The sequence below is a fragment of the Pan paniscus genome, chromosome 20 (genome assembly GCF_029289425.2).
Source record: "Pan paniscus chromosome 20, NHGRI_mPanPan1-v2.0_pri, whole genome shotgun sequence".
Classification (NCBI taxonomy): Eukaryota; Metazoa; Chordata; class Mammalia; order Primates; family Hominidae; genus Pan; species Pan paniscus.
Genome location: NC_073269.2, coordinates 45,390,698 through 45,411,486, shown reverse-complemented (window position 1 = coordinate 45,411,486; position 20,789 = coordinate 45,390,698). Strand labels below are relative to the sequence as shown.

At 50.7% G+C, this 20,789-nt stretch overlaps 1 protein-coding gene across 10 annotated transcripts in view; it reads right to left on the bottom strand.

Moving 5' to 3' along the window:
• Positions 1-4,817: 4,817 nt before the first annotated feature.
• ACP7 (acid phosphatase 7, tartrate resistant (putative)) overlaps positions 4,818-20,789 on the bottom strand; it is a 31,827-nt gene continuing 15,855 nt past the window's right edge. For 6 of the 10 annotated variants that reach the window (XM_034944749.3, XM_055103597.2, XM_063600254.1 and 3 more), the window contains 11 exons: positions 16,735-16,935; positions 16,255-16,437; positions 15,027-15,150; positions 14,735-14,797; positions 14,524-14,638; positions 14,320-14,427; positions 14,169-14,226; positions 14,021-14,088; positions 13,839-13,910; positions 8,312-8,449; positions 4,818-5,541 (listed from right to left, as the gene is read on the bottom strand). In XM_034944749.3, the coding sequence (XP_034800640.2) occupies positions 5,476-5,541; positions 8,312-8,449; positions 13,839-13,910; positions 14,021-14,088; positions 14,169-14,226; positions 14,320-14,427; positions 14,524-14,638; positions 14,735-14,797; positions 15,027-15,150; positions 16,255-16,437; positions 16,735-16,935 (1,196 nt within the window). In that variant the 3' untranslated portion in view covers positions 4,818-5,475. Of the gene's footprint in view, positions 5,542-8,310; positions 8,450-13,838; positions 13,911-14,020; positions 14,089-14,168; positions 14,227-14,319; positions 14,428-14,523; positions 14,639-14,734; positions 14,798-15,026; positions 15,151-16,254; positions 16,438-16,734; positions 16,936-20,789 lie in introns of those variants that run through there. The other 4 variants (XM_034944751.3, XM_034944752.3, XM_034944753.3 and 1 more) reach the window with 4 other exon arrangements.

Sequence of the window (20,789 nt, the reverse complement as noted above, 5' to 3'; positions counted from 1 at the left end):
CCCTGTCTCAAAAAAAAAAAAAAAAAAAAAAAGACCTTGCTCAGCTTCACCTCTCAGAAGCTTCAGGGTCTCTGGCCCTGCAACCTGCAACTTCCTGCGCACGTCACACAGGGCAGGTGTTGCAACCAGTCCTGCGTGCCTGTCTGCTGCGCACCCAGCCACGGGGAGCTCCCGAGGGCTGAGCCTTTATCTGAGTCACCTGAGTCACTGTCATTCCTACTGATAAGCATCCCTCAGTGCCAGGCCCTGTGCTAAGCTTACCTTTATTTCTCATTCCTTCTTTCTTCCACGTAAACCGTGTTTATTGAGCACCTACTATATACCAGTGACCAAGGTAACAGCAGGGGACAGAACTGGCAAAAAACAAACAAACAAACAAAAAAACCCTGTGGTCCAGGGAGCTCACATTCTCTTGGGGGAGAAAAGGAAAAAATAATCAAACATGTATCTATATAGTGGGTCACAAGATCTAAATTAAATGCTTTTTTTTTTTTTTTTTTTTTTTTTGAGATGGAATCTTGCTCTGTCACCCAGGCTGGAGTGCAGGTGGTGCTATCTTGGATCACTGCAACCTCTGCCTCCCAGGTTCAAGCAATTCTCCTGCCTCAGCTTCCCGAGTAGCTGGGATTACAGGTGTGCATGACCACACCCAGCTAAATTTGTATTTTTACTAGAGATGGGGTTTCACCATGTTGGCCAGCCCGATGACCTCCGGTTGGTCTTGAACTCCTGACCTCAGGTGACCCGCCCACCTTGGCCTCCCAAAGTGCTGGGATTATAGGCATGAACCATCGCTCCCAGCCCTCAGTGTCTTGAAGGAATATAAAGCAGAGAAGGGAGATGGGAGGTGTATGGAGGGTAAAGCTGTTTTATTTTATTATTAATTATTACTTTTTAAAGAATTTATTTAATTTTTTTTTTATTTTTGAGACAGGATCTCACTCTGTCATCCAGGCTGGCGTGCAATGGTGCGATCTTGGCTCATTGCAGCCTCAACTTCCCAGACTCCAGCGATTTTCCCACCTCAGCCTCCTGAGTAGCTGGACCACAGGTGCACATCACCACGCCCAGCTAATTGTATTTTTGCTAGAGACGGAGTTTCACCATGTTGGCCAGGCTGGTCTCAAACTCCTGAGTTCAAGTGATCCTCCCACCTCGGCCTCCCAAAGTGCTGGGGTTGCAGGTATAAGCCACAGTGCCCAGCCTTAGGTTTTAATTTTTGTTGGGTCCGTAGTAAGTGTACGTATTTATGGGGTACATGAGATATTTTGATACAGGCATGGGGTATCCATCCCCTCAAGTATTTATCCTTTGTGTTACAACCCAATTACACTCTTTTGGTTATTTAAAAATGTACAATTTATTATTGAGAATAGTCATCTTGTTGTGTGATCAAATAGTAGGTCTTATTCATTCTTTTTTTTTAGCCCATTAACAAAACCGAGGCTGGGTGCAGTGGCTCACGCCTGTAATCCCAGCATTTTGGAAGGCCGAGGCGGGCGGATCATTTGAGATCAGGAGTTCGAGACCAGCGTGGCCAACATGGTGAAAACCTGTCTCTGCTAAAAATATAAAAATTAGTCAGGTGTGGTGGCGGGTGCCTGTAATCCCAGATACTCAGGAGGCTGAGGCAGGAGAATTGCTTGAACCCAGGAGGCAGAGTTTGCAGTGAGCCGGTATCTCACCATTACATTCCAGCATGGGCGAAAGAGCAAGACTCCGTCTCAAAAAACAAAAACAAAAAAAGCCCATCCCCTGCAGCCTCCCAGCACCCTTCCCAGCCTCTAGTCACCATCCTTCTAACTCGCCGTGTCCATGACATCAATTGTTTTGATTTTTAGCTCCCACAAATGAGTGAGACCATGTGAGGTTTGTCTTTCTGTGCCTGGCTTATTTCACCGAACCTGATGACCTCCGGTTAGGTGGAGCTGTTTTAAACAAGAGGGTCAGAGAGGGTGGCACTGAGCAAAGGCCTGAGGGGGGGATAAAGGGAGTCATACAGATCCCTGGGGGAACAGTGTCCCCGGCAGAGGGAACTGCCAGTGCAAAAGTGGGTGGGGAGTCCAATGCAGAGGCCAGTGTGGCTGCAGCAGAGTGGGCGAGGGGGGTGATTGGAGGGGCTGAGGACAGAGGGGTGACGGGGGCAGATCGTCTGGGGCCTCGTGGACCTGAGACGGAGCCACAGGAGGGCTCTGAGCAGGGGCGGATGTGATCTGATGCAGGTATTCACAGGTGCCTTTGGTTGTGTGTGGGGAACAGACTCCCAGGAAAAGGAGGGAGCAGGAAGTCCAAGGAGTCTGTAGGAAATGAGTGTAGACAGGACCAGGGTGGGGGCTTTGGGGGTGCCAAAAGCGTAGAGAGTCTAGATCGAGCTGGGCACGGTGGCTCACACCTGTAATTCTAGCACTTTGAGAGACCAAGGCAGGTGGATCACCTGAAGTCATGAGTTTGAGACCAGCCTGGCCAACATGGTGAAACCCCATGTTTACTAAAAATACAAAAATTAGCCAGGCGTGGTGGCACGCTCCTGTAATCCCAGCTACTTGGGAGGCTGAGGCAGGAGAATTGCTTGAACCCAGGAGGCAGAGTTTGCAGTGAGCCGAGATCACACCACTGCACTCCAGCCTGGGCGAGAAGAGTGAAACTCCATGTCAAAAAAAAAGTCTAGATCGATTTTGAAGGCAAAGCAAACAGGATTTTCCAGATACTTGGATGTGGAGCATGAGAAAAAGAGGAATCAATATCGATCCCAAGGCTTTCAATCTCATTTAACCCCAAGGCAGCCTCACAGAGTATTATCATTCTTGGGTTATAGATGAAGAAACAGAGATTCAGAGAGGGTTGCCGACTTGCCCATGGTCACACAGGAATTGGTGGGGCTGGGATTTGAACCAGTTTCTGTTTGACTCCAGTGTCTGACCTCTGCCCTCTGTGGAGGTTGCCACCTCCCGGCATGTCCACAGCCTCACCCAGCCCGGGACAGGGCATGCCAGACCCACACAGGGCACCAGTTCAGTCGGCGGCCACAGCACTCCATGACTGTCCAGCTTGTGACCTCACTGTCTTGGCCCGGCCTGCCACGGGATTCTCTTACTGCTCATCACCTGTGTTGAGTAACCGTGTTTCCCTGCCTGCCTGCGAGCTCCCAGAGGGCTTGACTGTAGCTGATTCATCGCTGTCCCTGGCATTGCCCGGCTGGAGCCTGGCATGTGGTGGCCTTCATTAAGGCAATCAATATTTATTAAGTATCTATCTTGTGCTGGGCAATGCTGGGACGCAGCTCTGGGCCCCATCCCTCCGAGGTTGAAGTCCAGTGGGGGAGTCAGAGAGACCCATCCCCAAACAGTGATGGCCTAGAATGTGCAGGACTGGAACTAGCGGGGAGCCCAGAGTCCCCAATCCAGCCCAAGAAGGGGCCTGGGAGGATTTGGCAGAGGCGTTGAACTCATGGTCACCACCCTCACAGACTTAGCTTTGCGGGTGTAAACAGCCAATGAGCAAGTTAACCAATCAAGGAAAGAATTGCAGATCGAAGTAAAACGGGGGTGGGGCAGGCAGCAACACAGGCTACTTTGGCTAGGGTCAGCAGGGAAGGCCTCTGAGGAGGGGACACCGAGTCTGAGACCTGAGGTTGAGAAGGTGCCAGCCTGGGATGAGCTGGGGAGAGGGCACACAGGGGGCAGACAGCCAGCGCCCAGGCCCCGCAGTGAGAAAGAGCTGGCTGTGTTCCAGGAACGGCAAGGAGTCCTGCGTGCCTTGGGCCAAGTGAGGGGTGGGTGGGAGGGAATAAAATCTGTGGAGGCAGAAACCGCGCCCCATGATGGGGGAATAGATAGATCTCAGGTCATCTGGCAGGGCTGGGAGCCCGCAGGCCCTGGGGCAGCTGTCAGCCCTGGGGCCTTTGCCTGTGACTCGTGGAGTCCGATCACTTCCTTCACCTGCTCAGGGCCTCCCCTGGCTCCACCCAAAGTCCTCACCGTGGCCTGTAAGGCTCCATACAAGCCATCCCCACCACTGCCCTGTCCTCAAGCTTGGTCTCCCTCTCACTCTCCCTGCTCCAGCCACAGTGGCCTCCTCATGGACACTCCAACAGGGCAGGCACGTTTCTTTGTTTTATTTTTCTCTTTTTAAAACTTTTTTATTTATATATATTTTTTGAGACAGGGTCTTGCTCTGTTGCCCAGGCTGGGGTGCAGTGGCATGATCATGGCTCACTGCAGCCTCAACCTCCTGGGCTCAAGCCATCCTCCCGCCTCAGCCTCCTGAGCAGCTGGGACTACAGGCACACACCACCATGCCCAGCTAAATTTCATATTTTTGGTAGAGAAAGGGTTTCACTGTGTTGCCCAGGCTGGTCTCAAACTCCTGGGCTAAGTGATCCGCCCACCTCGGCCTCCCAAAGTGCTGGGACTACAGATGTGAGTTACTGTACCCAGCCGGCCAGGCACATTTCTGTCTCAGGGCCTTTGCACTGGCTGTTCCTCTGCCTGGAATGCTCTTTCCCCAGATGTCTGCCCACTTGGCTCCTTCCCCACCTCCTTCAGATCAAATGTTGCCCTCTCAGTGAGATCCCCCTGAAAATTGAAACTGCTCTCTCACCGTCCCTGCGTTTTCTACTCACAAATTGCCATTTAACCAACTCATTTATCGTGATTTTTGTCCAACTCTCTGGTTAGGATGTCAGCTCTGTGAGGGCCGAGATCTCTGTCTCATTCACAGCTGTCTCTCCAGCACTGAGAACAGAGCCTGGCACATGGTAGATGCTCAATAAATTATGATTCAATAAATAAAAGGGAAAGAAAGGAAGGAAAGAGGGAAAGAACTGGCAAGTCTGTGGCTCTTGTGGTTTGTCATCTGTCCTAGCTAGGAGGCAAGAGTGTTAACACGTCTCCTCTTCCCGGATAAGATGGTGCCAGGCTGGGAAACTGAGGCATGAAGGGACTCTTCGTAGCAGTCCTGGAGCAGTGAAGAAGGAGCCAGGCTTCAGACCAACTCTCAGTGCTGGGCTCAGAAGAAAAAGCCCCTGACGCCACCTGCTGGTGAGTAGTGTCATGATGGTTGTGCCCACCTGGCGATGCCCTTGCCAGGTGGGCAGGAGAGGAGGAAGCCCAGGGGCATCCCCCGCAGATGTGCAGAATCCATGGAGCCAGAGCTTAAGCCTCTTCATTCCTGAAGCCCCGTGGGCACCTCGCCCGATCAGAGCTATGCAGGAGGGTGGGGCCCTGCCAGCAGAAACCTGCCGTGTGTCACTCTGTGCCCGCACACCTGCCCTCCCTCCACAGCCAGCCAGGACTCCCACCTCTCCAGGAGGGAACAGCTGCCCCAGCTCCATAGGGCTGCATGTACCCTACATGGGGCCTCTGGAGGGCAGGGGAGTCAGGGCCCACCCAACTCCCCACCCAGGCCTGGGCAGTTTCTGGTCACAGCAGCCAAGGCGGCAAAACCTAGGCTTCTGGAGGAGAGCTGCCGCCATCCCTAGAGGTACATCCTCCGGCCAAACAGGGGTCTCACCACCCAGACATCATCTACGATCTTCCCATCCTGTGAGGGACAAAAACAGGGACAGTAGTTAGAGCTGAAAGCCTGAACTCTGGGGCCACATGGCCTGGGTTCCAATCCCCTCTCTGCCCTCTGATGGGCTGTACAACCCTGAGCAAGTGGCTAGGGTTTCTCTCTCTCTCTCCTTTTTTTTTTTTTTTTTTTTTTTAGACAGAGTCTTGCTCTGTCACCCAGGCTGGAGTGCAGTGGCAACCTCCGCTTCCCAGGTTCAAGCCATTCTCCTGCCCCAGCCTCCCGAGTAGCTGGGATTACAGGCATGCACCACCATGCCTGGCTAATTTTTGTATTTTTACTAGAGACAAGGTTTCGCCATGTTGGCCAGGCTGGTCTCGAACTCCTGACCTCAAGTGATCTGCCTGCCTCAGCCTCCCAAAGGCATGAGCTGCTGCACCTGGCCAGCGCATCCACCCTCTAGGTGGCCTTAAGCATGTTGCTGGACTCTCTGAGCAAAACTTCCATGTTCTATGCAATGCACAAAGTAATAGATGCCCAGAGTCATCACGAGAACAGAGTGAGATCATGCACACAAAAGTCTGCGCCCGGTGCATGTGCCACTCGATAAATGGTAGCTATCAGATCCCAGCTTGGCCGTCCTCCAGCTGTGTGACCCTGGGAAAATTACTTCCCCTCTCTGAGCCTCAGTTCCCTCACCTATAAAATGGAGAGGAAATCCACTCCTGTGGGATTGTTTTGGTGTATAAAGTGCTACTGGGGCCGCATGCGGTGGCTCATGCCTGTAATCCCAGCACTTTGGGAGGCCCAGGTGGGTGGATCACCTGAGGTCAGGAGTTCAAGACCAGCCTGGCTAACATGGCAAAACCCCATCTCTACTGAAAAGACAAAAAATTAGCCGGGTATGGTGGCATGTGCCTGTAATCCCAGCTACTCGGGAGGCTGAGGCAGGAGAATTGCTTGAACCCGGGAGGTGGAGGTTGCAGTGAGCTTAGATTGCACCACTGCACTCTAGCCTGGGTGACAGAGTGAAACTCTGTCTCAAAAATAAATAAATAAATAAAGTGCTACTAAATGCAGAGCATCTAGGCAGTGTCTGGTATGCAGTAGGTGCTCAATAAATCATAAATATTGTCATTATTTTAAAACTACAATGGCAAAAATAAAGAAAGGTGAGCCATTATTATTTGGATCCACCTAACCTTAAGCCACCTCTACCACATACTCATCTTATTGTTTTCCCCTACCTGTGTCTCACCCCCATCTTTATCTTCCCCTGCCTCACAATGGTAAATACCTACAGAATTTACCAAGTTCTGCACTGTTCTAAGCATTTTATATATAATAAGTCCTTCAACCCCCATGTAGTCCTGTGAGGTGGAAACTATGATCATCCCCTCTCACAGATGGGAAAACTGAGGCAAAGAAGTTAGATAAGTGGGCCCAGCGCAGTGGCTCACACCTGTAATCCCAGCACTTTGGGAGGCTGAGGCGGACAGATCACCTGATGTCAGGAGTTCGAGACCATTCTGGCCAACACAGTGAAACCCTGTCTCTACTAAAAATACAAAAAATTAGCCAGGTGTGGTGGTGGGTGCCTGTGATCCCAGCTACTCGGGAGGCTGAGGTAGGAGAATTGCCTGAACCTGGGAGGTGGCGGTTGCAGTAAACCAAGACTGCACCACTGCATTCCAGCCTGGGTGACAGAGCGAGACTCCATCTCAAAAAAAAAAAAAAAAAAAAAAATTAGATGAGTGACTCAAGGTCACTCAGCTGGTAAGCAGCAGGAGCAGGTTTCTAGTTCTACAGTCCACATTTGTTCGTTTTTTTATTTTGAGTTAGGGTCTCACTCTGTTGCCCAGGCTGGAGTACAGAGGCGAGATCATAGCTCACTGCAAACTCTAACTCCTGCGCTCAAGTGATCCTCCTGCCTCAGCCTCCCAAGTAGCTGGGACTACAGACATCTGCCACCACACTTGACTAATTTTCCTTTTTTTTCCAAGACAGAGTCTCACTCTGTCTCCCAGGCTGGAGGGCAGTGGTGCCATCTTGGGTCACTGCAAACTTCACCTCCCAGATTTAAGTGATTCTCCTGCCTCAACCTACCTTGTAGCTGGGATTACAGGCACCCGCCACCATGGCCAGCTCATTTTTGTATTTTTAGTAGAGACGGGGTTTCACCATGTTGGCCAGGCTGGTCTCTAACTCCTGACTTCAAGTGATCTGCCCACCTCAGCCTCCCAAAGTGCTGGGATTTCAGGTATGAACCACCGCACCTGGCCTAATTTTTTTTTTTTTTTTTTTTTGAGACAGAGTCTTGCTCAGTCGCCCAGGCTGGAGTGGTGCGATCTCGGCTCACTGCAAGCTCTGCCTCCCGGGTTCACACCATTCTCCTGCCTCAGCCTCCCGAGTAGCTGGGACTATAGGCACCTGCCACCACGCCTGGCTAATTTTTTTTGTATTTTTAGTAGAGAAGGGGTTTCACCATGTTAGCCAGGATGGTCTCGATCTCCTGACCTTGTGATCCGCCTGCCTCGGCTTCCCAAAGTGCTGGAATTACAGGCATGAGCCACCGTGCCTGGCCATTTTTTGTATTTTTTGTAGAGACTAGGTCTCACCATGATACCCAGGCTGGTCTTGAACTCCTGGACTCAAGCGATCCTCATACCTTGGCCCCACCAAATTGCAGGTGTTGCAGGCATGAGCCACTGCGCCTGGCCGAGTCCATGTTTTTAACAGCTCATTTGCTTGGAAGGGCCTGGCTGTACAGTCAGGTGACTTCGGCCTGCCCCTCACTGACCTGGTCGTCCGACACCTGCTGGATGTGGATGTGGGTCCCGTTGAGGATGTGCAGCCGCGTATACCCATACTCCTTCACACGCACGGCACTCCAGGGCCTCGGGAAGACAGCAAAGGGCGTCAGCCGCTCCTCACAGCCCTGGGGCGGGGAGAACTGATCAGACCCAGAGCAGGTGGAGGACCCGCAGGGAAGCAGAAGTGACCTGCTAGCCCAGGACCCTGCTGCCCTCAAGGAAGACAGTGAAGACTTGACCACCATAGAGGCCGGGCGCAGTGGCTCATGCCTGTAATTCCAGCACTTTGGGAGGCCAAGAAGGGCGGATCACTTGAGGTCAGGAGTCAGAGACCAGCCTGGCCAACATGGTGAAACCCTGTCTCTACTAAAAATACAAAAATTAGCCTGGTGTGGTGGTGGGCACCTGTACTCCCACCTACTTGGGAAGCTGAGGCAGGATAATTGCTTGAACCCAGGAGGTGGAGGTTGCAGTGAGCCGAGATTGTGCCACTGCATTCCAGCCTGGGAGACGGAGTGACACTGTCTCAAACAAAAACAAAAACAAAAAGACTTGGCCACAATAATACTCACAATTGAACAATTTGTCCCAGGCAGGCTTCCCTTGCTCCGGGTCTCTGACTTCTAGAAAAGTACACGGCTGTGTAAGGCTGCCCACTACAGCATTACAGTAAAAGCCCTGAACTGGAAGCCATCCCAACGCCCATCAGGGAGTCAGTTAAATACATTATAGCACAGCCATCGCAAAGCAGGGAAGCGGGGTGATACAGAAAGATGGCCAAGATGTGTGTGAAGGAGAAAAAGCAATTTGAAGAACAGAGAAATCACTGGATCTGAAGCCTGGCTGCACAGTAGACCCTCCAAGAAAGCTTTTTAAAACACCAGCGCCTGGGGAAACAGAATGCTCGTGCTTGCAGCAGAAAAGCCAGGCATGAGGAGCAGAGAGGATGCCAGGGTGAGGAAAATCACCATTTTGCACCCAGCATTGTAGTACTGGATTGAAGCAAGGATCATGAATGGATGATAAAACTAGCAGGGAAAGTTTGAGGCATAACAGGATGTTTGCATAGTCTCAAAGTATCTCTCCAGGAGATGCTTGTTAATTACAAAGGAAAAAAGAGAGTCACTTTATGGTGGAGAGGGCTGGCGGATACCTCCCTAACCAAGTGATCAAAGTAAGCATCATCAGTAATGAGACCCATCCGTACCACACTTTCAGCTGAGAAATCAGAGGCTCAAAGAGGTTAAAAAGACATCGTGCAGCCGAGCACAGTGGCTCACGCCTGTAATTCCAGCACTCTGGGAGGCCGAGGCGGGCAGATTGCTTGAGCCCAGGAGTTCAAGACCAGCCTGGGCAACATGGCGAAACCCTGTCAATACAAAAATTAGCTGGGCGTGATGGTGCATGCCTGTAATCCCAGCTACTCAGGAGGCTGAGGTGGGAGAATTGCTTAAGCCTGGGAGGTCCAGGCTGTAGTGAGCCGAGATTGTAACACTGTACTCCAGCCTTGGGGACAGAGTGAGATCCTAACTCAAAAAAGACACCATGCGCCTCCTTGCAGGATGTATTGGGAAGAACACAGTATCTGTTCTGTGTATTCTTAGCAAAGATGCACAACTTCTATCTAATCATGAGCAGATATCAAACAAACCCAAAGGAAATTCCACAAAACAACTCGCTGTGCTTTTCAAAATTGTCAAGGTCATGAAAAATGAAGAAAGAGTAGAGAATGTTTCTGATGAAAGGAATGAAAGAGACGCCGGGCGCAGTGGCTCATGGCTGTAATCCTAGCACTTTGGGAGGCCGAGGCGGGCAGATCACGAGGTCAGGAGTTCGAGACCAGTCTGGCCAACACGGTGAAACCCCCGTCTCTACTAAAAATACAATAATTAGCCGGGCGTGGTGACGTAGGCCTGTAATCCCAGCTACTCAGGAGGCTGAGGTGGGAGAATCGCTCGAGCCTGGGAGGCAGAGGTTGTGGTGAGCCGAGATCACGCCAATTGCACTCCAGCCTGGGCAACAATAGTGAAACTGTGTCTCAAAATAAATAAATAAATAAAAGTGGTTAAATGTTCATATTTGGGAAATATTGGTGAAGTGGATATGGAAAGTCCTTGTATCGTTAGCGCAACTTTTCTGTTGGTCTGAAACAATTTCAATTTATTTTTTCTTTTTTATTTTTGAGACAGAGTTTTGCTCTTGTTGCCCAGGCTGGAGTGCAATGGCACGATCTTGGCTCACTGCAACCTCTGCCTCCTGGGTTCAAGCGATTCTCCTGCCTCACCCTCCTGAGTAGCTGGGATTACAGGTGCCCACCACCATGCCTGGCTAATTTTTTGTGTTTTAAGTAGAGACGGGGTTTTGCCATGTTGGGCAGGCTGGTCTCAAACTCCTAACCTTGGGTGATCTGCCCACCTCAGCTTCCCAAAGTGTTGGGATTACAGGCGTAAGCCACCGCGCCCGGCCTCAAATTTCTTAATTAAAGAAAAAAACCAATTTGTGCTGATAAAATCAGAATAGCAATCACCCATGGGCAGAGCCTGGCTGCCAAGGGCCGTGAGAAGCCATCTGGTGCTGACAGCATTCTATTTCGTGCTCCGTGTGGCAGCTACTCTGGGAGATCAATGCCAGGGATTCTGGTATTTTGTCCGGGGTCAGGCCCAAACACTGGACTTTTGAAAGCTCCATAGGTAATTCTGATGTGCACCAAGTTTGAGAACCACTAGGGCATGACCCACGACCTAAGTGTTTTTTTTTTTAAGTAAGCAATACAGTAACATGTCTCTATCTAAACAATTACTCCTTTGTATATGCAGAGAACATTGTAAAATGCCTAAAAAGAGTCAACAACCGAGAGTGGGGCAATGTGTGGTGTGAGTGGCTTCTGTTCACCTCCTGCCCTCTGTAACTGTTTGAATTTTTATTACAAGTGATTCTTACTTTTATATATATGTATACATATATATATAATTATAATTATTATTTTACCAGAAACAGGGTTTTGTCATGTTGCGCAGGCTGGTCTCGAACTCCTAGACTCAAGCGATCCACCCACCTCAGCCTCCCAAAGTGCTGGCATTACAGGCATGAGCCACCACACACAGCCTCGCTTTGCTCTTAATCATTTGTAAGAAGCAGCTTTGGAAGGCCGAGCTGGGGGATCACTTAAGCCCAGGAATTCGAGACCAGCCTGGGCAACATAGTGAGACTGTCTCTATTAAAAACATTTTTGTTTTTGAGATGGGGTCTCGCTCTGTCCCCAGGTTAGAGTGCAGTAGCACAGTCTCAGCTCATTGCAGCTTTGACTTCTTGGGCTCAAATGATCCTCCCATTTTGGCCTCCCAAGTAGCTGGGACTACAGGTGTGCACCACCATGCATGGCTAAATTTTGTATTTTTTGATAGCGATGGGGTTTCACCATGTTGCCCAGACTGGTCTGAAACTCCTGACCTCAAGTGACCTGCCTGCCTCAGCCTCCCAAAGTGTTGGGATTATAGGCATGAGCCACTGCATGTGGCCAAAATTTTTAAAATTAAATTAAAAAATTAAAAAACTAAGCCTCGCTCCATGGAGAAGGGGTAGATTCTAAGGCTGAGCAAAAAAAAAAAAAAAAAACACATGATGATCCTGGAATGTTTTGAAGTGCCAGAGAATAAGGAGGGGATGAGTGGAAAGGAGACAGGAGCCCACTGATGGCCAAAGCTGGCACAACTTAAACATCCAGATAAATAACAGTCATGTTGGATAATAACCCGCAGAGTAAAATAAATTACCCATGAGTTCACACGGACATAAATAAACAATTAACCAACTGAACAAATGTGGCAGAAGACACAAGTCAGCCTTGCAAGAGGATCTCAATTCATAAATCTTGGAAGAGTGAGGGCGACAGAAAATCCCCATTAGAACGGCACTGTAAGGCCGGGCGCAGTGGCTCTTGTCTGTAATCCCAGCACTTTGGGAGGCCGAGGTGGGCTGATCACCCGAGGCCCGGAGTTCGAGACCAGCCTCGACAGCGTGGTGAAACCTCATCTCTACTAAAAATATAAAACTTAACCGGGCATGGCTGGCACCTGTAATCCCAGCTACTTGAGAGGCTGAGGCAAGACAATTGCTTGATCCCGGGATGTGGAGGTTGCAGTGAGCCGAGATCGTGCCACTGCACTCCAGCCTGGGTGACAAGAGTGAAACTCCGTCTCAAAAAAAAAGAAAGAAAGAAGGAAGGAAGGGAGGGAGGAAGAAAAGAAAGAAAGAAAGAGAGAGAGAAAGAAAGAAAGAAAGAAAGAAAGAAAGAAAGAAAGAAAGAAAGAAAGAAAGAAAGAAAGAAAGAAAAGTCCTCATTGGAACAGCTTAGTAATAACTGTTAACAGGCAGCATCCACTAATGGGTTCGAAAATAAGAGGGTGAAAGTTTGAGGAGAAACAGGACATTTGGGCCAGGCAAACCTGTAATCCCAGCACTTTGGGAGGCCGAGGCAGGCAGATCACTTGAGGTGAGGAGTTTGAGACCAGCCTGGCCAACGTGGTGAAATCCCATCTCTACCAAAAGTACAAAAATTAGCCGGAAATCTCTTGAACCAGGAGGCGGAGGTTACAGTGAGCTGAGATCATGCCACTGAACTCCAGCCTGGGCAACAGAGCAAGACTCCGTCTCGAAAAAAAAAAAAGAAACATGACATTTGCATGGTCTAACAGGATCTCCCTCAAGATAGTTTTTTTGTTGTTGTTTAGAGATGGGATCTTGCTTTGTCACCCAGGCTAGAGTGCATTGGTGCGATCATAACTCATTGTAGCCTCAAACTCCTAGGATCAAGCAATCCTCCTGCCTCAACCTCCCAAAGTACTGGGATTACAGGAATGAGCCACGGCACCTAACCACCCAGTATCTTTTGTGTGTGTGTGTGTGTGTGTGTGTGTGTGTGTGTGAGAAAGGGTCTCATTTCATTTTGTTGCCCAGGCTGGAGTGCAATGGTGAGATCTCAGCTCACTACAGCCTTGACCTCCTACACTCAAGCAATCCTCCTGACTCATCTTTTTGAATAGCTAAAATTACAAGAAAGCACCACCTCGCCCAGCTAATTTCTTTTTTAATTTTTTTTTTTTTTTTTTTTTATAGACAAGGTTTTGCTGTATTTGCCAGGCTGGTCTCCAACTCCTGGCCTCAAGTGATCCTCCAGACTCGGCCTCCCAAAGTGCTAGGATGACAGGCATGAGTCATTGTGCCTGGACCTCCGTGGTAGTTATTAATTAAAAAGGGAACTAGAGTAACTTTATGGTGGGGGAGCTCCCAACCTCTGCCACTTATTTGACCTGTGACTTTGAGCAAGTATTTTCCTGTCTGTGCCTCTGTTCCTACATCCGTCCAATGAACATACTGCTAGGAGTTCCCGACCTTAGGGCTGAGGGTTAAGTGATATCCACTATATAAAGCACCCAGCACTCAGTCTGGAACAAAGTTAGCCCTCCATAGATAGGAATAGAGAGAGAAGGCAAAGCCACCCTTCCCCCTGCTCACAGCAGATCCTGTGATGATGTGGACAGGCCCTCGCGGGTTGGTGTAGGGCATCTCTCGGCTGCCGTTAAATACCTGGGGAAGGGAACAACGTTGGGTGGCAGGCAGTCACACGAGGCCATGCCTGGGCCTTCTGACCACCCTGACCCCAGCTGTGTGGGCACTCAGCCCTTCACGTGCCTCACCTGGTAGTTGTAAATTGGCCACAGTCGTTCATACGAGTGCTCATGAGCCCACAGCTGCAGATCCACTCCTGAGATAGAGCAAGCGGGGATCAGACCTCTGAATTGGGGAGAGGTGGGGTGTGGGGCATGGGTCCTGAGGGTCGCTCACCATATTTGTAGAAAAGATCCTCCAACCCGTACAGCTTGCCTTGGAGGCCTTTGCGGACCTGGGCAGGGTGAATGAGCGGGTGAGGGTGACGCAGACTGACGCCCACCTGGCTTTCAGCATGTCCCCACTGTCTCCCAGGGAGGGACCTCACCTTGCTTTCATGTCGTGTGCAGTCGTCCAGATCTGCGTTGGAGCAGTACATGGGCCGGTGCCCCATAGTGATGATCCACGGCCGGGCTGCCCGGTTCTTATTGGCTTTCTGGGGAGAAGGGCCCAGGGTGAGGGGCTAGGAGTCGGGGGTGGAGGGGGAGGTGGGGCTGGCCGGGGGACTACGGGGGACCTCCACCCAGGTTACCTGGAGGTCGCTCTCCAGCCAGCGAAACTGCCTCTGTACCAAGTGGCGGCCATAATGGAGAAAGAAATAGACCTCGGTGGAGAAGGAGATGATGTGGGCGGGACCCAGATCCCAGCTGGAGGAGTCAAAGGGCAGGGGTCAGGGACCAGGGCTCCCCTGCATCTCCCATCCTTCAGGGGAGAGGGCCAGTCCCCCAGCACCCCCACATTACCTGTACCACAGGCCCTCATTATCCCCCGGCATGCTGAAGCGAGCCTTGTAGTTAGAGAAGTTGCTGGAATAAAGGAAGTACAAGGGATGGAGGTGAAGGACTGAATTTCATAGCCCTACTCCTATACGCCGCCACTGTCAGGCCCTGAGCCCAGCTTCCAGCCCACCCCCATCTCCTCTTGCTACCACAATTGAAATGTTGCAGCATGAGAGACTCAAGGGAGACACTAAGAAGAACGAGACCATTTCCATTGATCCAGCCCTCGCCCACCGCCACCACCCTCAGTCCTCACTAGCGTTCTTCATGATTCCCAGGGCATGTCATGTACGGCAGGCTGGCAGCCACGGGTTCAATGAGACGCATGAACCTATCCCCAACACGGGCGTTGTCCTGATCCAGGTTGTAGGCAAAGTCTCCTGGGGGAGGGGGCGGAAGGAGGGTGAGGACCCAGGCCCAGCTCTGCTTTCATTGGAATTGAGAGAGCCAGGTATGGTGACTCACACCTGTTAATCCCAGCGCTTTGGGAGGCCAAGGCAAGAGTATCACTTGAGCCCAGGAATTCAAAACCAGCTTCCCAAAGTGCTGGAATAACAGGTGTGAGCCACTGTGCCGGGCCAAGATGGGCACTTTTTTTTTTTTTTTTGAGACAGAGTCTCCCTCTGCTGCCCAGGCTGGACTGCAGTGGTGCCATCTTGGCTCACTGCAACCTCTGCCTCCTGGGTTCAAGCGATTCTCCTGCCTCAGCCTCCCAAGTAGCTGGGATTACAGACACTTGCCACCACACCTGGCTAATTTTTGTAGTTTTAGTAGAGATGGAGTTTCACCATGTTGGCCGGGCTGGTCTCGAACTCCTGACCTCAAGTGATCCACCCACCTTGGCCTCACAAAGTGCTGGAATTACAGGCATGAGCCACTGCGCCTGGCCCAAGATGAGTATTATTATTATTATTCCCATTTCAGATGGGGAAACTGAGGACCCAGGTCACACAGCTGGCTAGTGAAGATGTAGAAATAAAACCTAGGGAGCCTGATTCCAGAGTCTGCACTTTGAAGCACACAATTCCCAATCCCCATTACCCATCTAATTCCCTTCCCCCTCTTAAATAACAACAGCAGCAATAATAATAATAACCAGCACAAGGACAGCGAAGTGCACCTGCACCCTGCGAGGCAAAGCGAACTCACGTAGTCATCACAACAGTCCTGCGAACTCGGAACCAGCTTTCTCTCTAATCAAAATATACGGGGGAAAACCCCTGCTCCTGGCAAGAGCGCCAGAGTTGGGATTTTAACCTAGGCAGGCTGGTTGGCCACAGACACCGTCTCCGTAGCCAGTCTCATCCCCTGTCCCTTCAGAGACACACTGGCCCCAGCCCTGTCCCCTCCACGGTCCTAGCACCGCCCCCGACCCGCGTGCCCCCCACCATCCCTGCGCGCGCCCCCCACCGTCCCTGCGCGCGCCCCACACCGTCCCTGCGCGAGCCCCCCACCGTCCCTGCGCGCCCCTGCGGATGCCTCACCCACATGGAGAACGGCGTCATACATGCCCTGCTGGGTGTCCCTGCGCAGCCGCGGGAGGGCCTTCGGGTTGTCAGCCCCCAGGTCCCCAAACACAGCCAGACGGGGACTCCAGTGGGCCCCATTCTTGAGGGCCCTGAAGCGGAACCGACGGCTCCAGCCCTGCGCACTGCCACAGCGATAAACTGAATGGGAAAGGAAAAGGTCGCAGTCAGCTGGGGCGCCCCTCCAACCCCATCCTTCCCCGACTGGTGGAGGGGAGGAGATGGGGGGACTGGTGGGGGCTGGCCCATGCCACTTCGGTCTGCCTTCCCTGGCACCTTCCGTTTTCATCCTGTTTCAGCCTGTCTCATACAACAGGCTTGCAGATAGGCAGAGGAGTTACCAGCCCAGCCTGAGCCACCGGCCAGTGGTAGCTTCTAGTCTGCATCCCACTCCTCTTCCCATTCCTCCTCAACAGCTCAGCCTGGGGCCCCTCTCACCATACTGAACCCCCGGCAGCAGCTTGCGAAGCGTGACTCGGTGTATGTAAAGCTTCCGCCGGAGAATGCCCCCGTCCACAAAGGGGACGAAGGTGCCCTGGGCGCGAAGGGGTAGGGGCCCCGACGGCTGCAACCCGAATTGCACTTCAGAGCGGGTTGGGACCCATGTGGTCCAAGTTACAGTCATGGAGCCTGGCTCACCTGGGGAGAAAGGGACAGAGGGTAGACCGGGAGTGAAGCCTGGGCAGGGTGGGAGGGATGTGCAGAAAAAGTGAGGGGCGTTGACCACTGTTGAATAGTTAGTGGTTAAGGACACAGGTTCCGGAACTGCCCAAGTTCAATCCCAGCTCTGCCATTTCTTTTCTTTTCTTTTCTTTTCTTTTTTTTTTTTTGAGTCAGGGTCTCACTCTGCCGCCCAGACTGGAGTACAGTGGTGCAATCTCAGCTTACTGCAACCTCTGCCGCCTCCCAGGTTCAAGCGATTCTCCTGCCTCAGCCTCCCGAGTAGCTGGGATTACAAGCATGTGCCACCATGCCTGGCTAATTTTTGCATTTTTAGTAGAGATGTAGTTTTGCCATGTTGGCCAGGCTGGTCTTGAACTCCTGACCTCAGGTGATCCACCCACCTTGGCCTCCCAAAGTTCTGGGATTACAGGCATGAGCCAGCTCTGCCATTTCTAAGCTGAGCTTTCCTGGGGCACATCACTTCACCTCTCTGAGTCTCAGTTTTCCTGTCTGTAAAACGGAAAAATAATAGTCTCTGCCCTATATGGTTGTTATGAGGCTTAGATGAATAAATATAAATAAAGCACGTGAAACAGTACCTAGTACACTTAGGGTTATATGGGGGAATGAGTATTATTATTAATATCATTATTTACTGTGTGCAGGTCTTGTGCCAACTATTGTACACACATGATATCATTTAAGGGTTGCCAGCTTGGGTGTCTGGAGGCCAAGACTGTAGACCCTGCCCTATCTCAAAGGGGCAGCCATCACTCAGATCTGGCAATAGCCACAAAGCAAGCAGGAAACAGGCCCAGTACCAGCAAAGCTATTGACTTTTTTTTTTTTTCTTAGAGATAGGGTCTCGCTCTATTGCCCAGGCTGGAGGTGCAGTGGCGCCATCTTAGCTCACTGCAGCCTTGGCCTCCTGGGCTCAAGCGATCCTCCTGCCTCAGCCTCCCAAGTAGCTGGGACCACAGGCACATGTCACCATGCCCAGCTAATTTTTTTTTTTTTTTTTTGAGGAGTCTTGCCCTGTTGCCTAGGCTGGAGTGCAATGGCGCATTCTTGGTTCACTGCAACCTCAGTGAGATGGTTTGGCTCTGTGTCCCCGCCCAAATCTCATCTTGAATTGTACTCCCATAATCCCCACGTGTTGTGGGAGGGACCAGTGGGAGACTGAATCAAGGTGGTGGTTTCCCCCATACTGTTCTCATGGTAGTGAATAAGTCTCACGAGGACTGATGAGTTTATCAGGGGTTTCCACTTTTGCTTCTTTCTCATTTTGTCTTGCCACTGCCATGTCAGAAATGCTTTTCACTAGCCAGGTGTATTGGCTCACGCCTGTAAACCCAGCACTTTGGGAGGCCAAGGTGGGCAGATCACGAGGTCAGGAGATCGAGACCATCCTGGCCAACATGGTGAAACCCCATCTCTACTAAAAATACAAAAATTAGCTGGGCGTGGTGGCATGTGCCTGTAGTCCCAGCTACTTGGAAGGCTGAGGCAGGAGAATCGCTTGAACCCGGGAGATGGAGGTTGCCGTGAGCCAAGAGCACACCACTGCATTCCAGCCTGGCAACAGAGCAAGACTCTGTCTGTCTCAAAAAAAGAAAGAAAGAAAGAAAAAAGAAATGGCTTTCACCTTCTGCCATGATTCTGAGGCCTCCCCAGCCATATGGAACTGTAAGTCCAATTAAACCTCTTTTTCTTCCCAGTCTTGGGTATGTCTTTATCAGCAGCATGAAAATGGACTAATATAGTAAGCTGGTACCAGTAGAGTGGGGTGTTGCTGAAAAGATACCTGAAAATGTGGAAGCAGCTTTGGAACTGGGTAACAGACAGAGGTCGGAACAGTTTAGAGGGCTCAGAAGAAGACAGGAAAATGTGGGAAAATTTGGAACTTCCTAGAGACTTGTTGAATGGCTTTGACAAAAATACTGATAATGATATGGACAATGAAATCCAGGCAGAGGTGCTCTCAGGTGGAGATGAGGAACTTGTTGGGAACTGGAGCAAAGGTGACTCTTGTTATCTTTTAGCAAAGAGACTGGTGGATTTTGCCCCTGCCCTGGAGATTATTGGAACTTTGAACTTGAGAGAGATGATTTAGGGTATCTGGTGGAAGAAATTTCTAAGCAGCAAAGCATTCAAGATGTCCTGTTAAAGGCATTCAGTTTTAAAAGGGAAGCAGAGCATAAAAGTTCAGAAAATTTGCAGCCTGATGATGGGATAGAAAATAAAATCCCATTTTCTGAGGAGAAATTCAAACTGGCTGCAGATATTTGCATAAGTAATGAGGAGATGAACGTTCATCCCCAAGACAATGGGGAAAATATCTCCAGGGCATGTCAGAGACCTTTGCGGCAGCCCCTCCCATCTCAGACCCAGAGGTCTAGGAGGAAAAAATGGTTTCATGGGCAGGGCCCAGGGTCCCTGTGCTGTGTGCAGTCTAGGGACTTGGTGTCTTGCATTCTAGCTGCTCCAGCTGTGGCTGTAAGGGGACAACATAGAGCTTGGGCCGTGGCTTCAGAGGGTGCAATCCCCAAGCCTTGGCAGCTTCCACATGGTTTTGAGCCTGCAGGTGCGCAGAAGTCAAGAATTGGGGTTTGGGAACCTCTGCCTAGATTTCAGAAGATGTATGGAAATGCCTGAATGCCCAGGCAGAAGTAGGGGTGGGGCTCTCATGGAGAACCTCTGCTAGGGCAGTGCAGAAGGGAAATGTGGGGCTGGAGCCCCCACACAGAGTCCCTAGTGGGGTACCACCTAGTGGAGCTGTGAAAAGAGGGCCACTGTCCTCCAGACTCCAGAATTGTAGATCCACCAACAGCTTGCACTGTGTTCCTGGAAAAGCTGCAGACACTCAATGCCAGCCTGTGAAAGCAGCCAGGAGGGAGGCTATACCCTGCAAAGCCACAGGGGCAGAGCTGCCCACGACCATGGGAACCCACCTCTTGCATCAGTGAGACCTGCATGTGAGGCCTGAAGTCAAAGGAAATCATTTTGGAGCTTTAAAATTTGACTGCCCTGCTGGATTTTGGACTTGCATGGGCCCTGTAACACCTTTGTTTTAGCCAATTTCTCCCATTTGGAATGGCTGTATTTACCCAATACCTGTACCCCCATTGTATCTAGGAAGTAACTAGCTTGCTTTTGATTTTACAGGCTCATAGGTGGAAGGGTCTTGACTTGCCTCAGATGAGACTTTGGACTGTGGACTTTTGGGTTAATGCTGAAATGAGTTAAGACCTTGGGAGACTGTTGGGAAGGCATGATTGGTTTTGAAATGTGAGGACATGAGATTTGGAGGGGCCAGAGGCAAAATGATATGGTTTGGCTCTGTGTCCCCACCCAAATCTCATCTTGAATTGTACACCCATAATTCCCACATGTTGTGAGAGGTACGTGGAGGGAGATCATTTGAATCATGGGGGCAGTTCTTGTGGTAGTGAATAAGTCTCATGAGATCTGAGGGTTTTATCAAGGATTTCTGCTTCTGCTTCTTCCTCATTTTCTCTTGCCACCACCATGTAAGAAGTGCCTTTCACCTCCTGTCATGATTCTCAGGCCTCCCCAGCCATGTGGAACTGTAAGTCCAATTAAACCTGTTTTTCTTCTCAGTCTCAGGTATGTCTTTATCAACAGCATCAAAACTAATATACCCTGCCTCCTGGGTTCAAGTGATCCTCCCGCCTCAGCCTCCTGAGTAGCTCGGACCACAGGCATGAACCAGCATGCCCAGTTGATTTTTAATTTTTTTTTCATAGAGATGGGATCTTGCCATGTTGCCCAGGCTGGTCTTGAACTCCTGGACTTGAGCAACCCTCCCT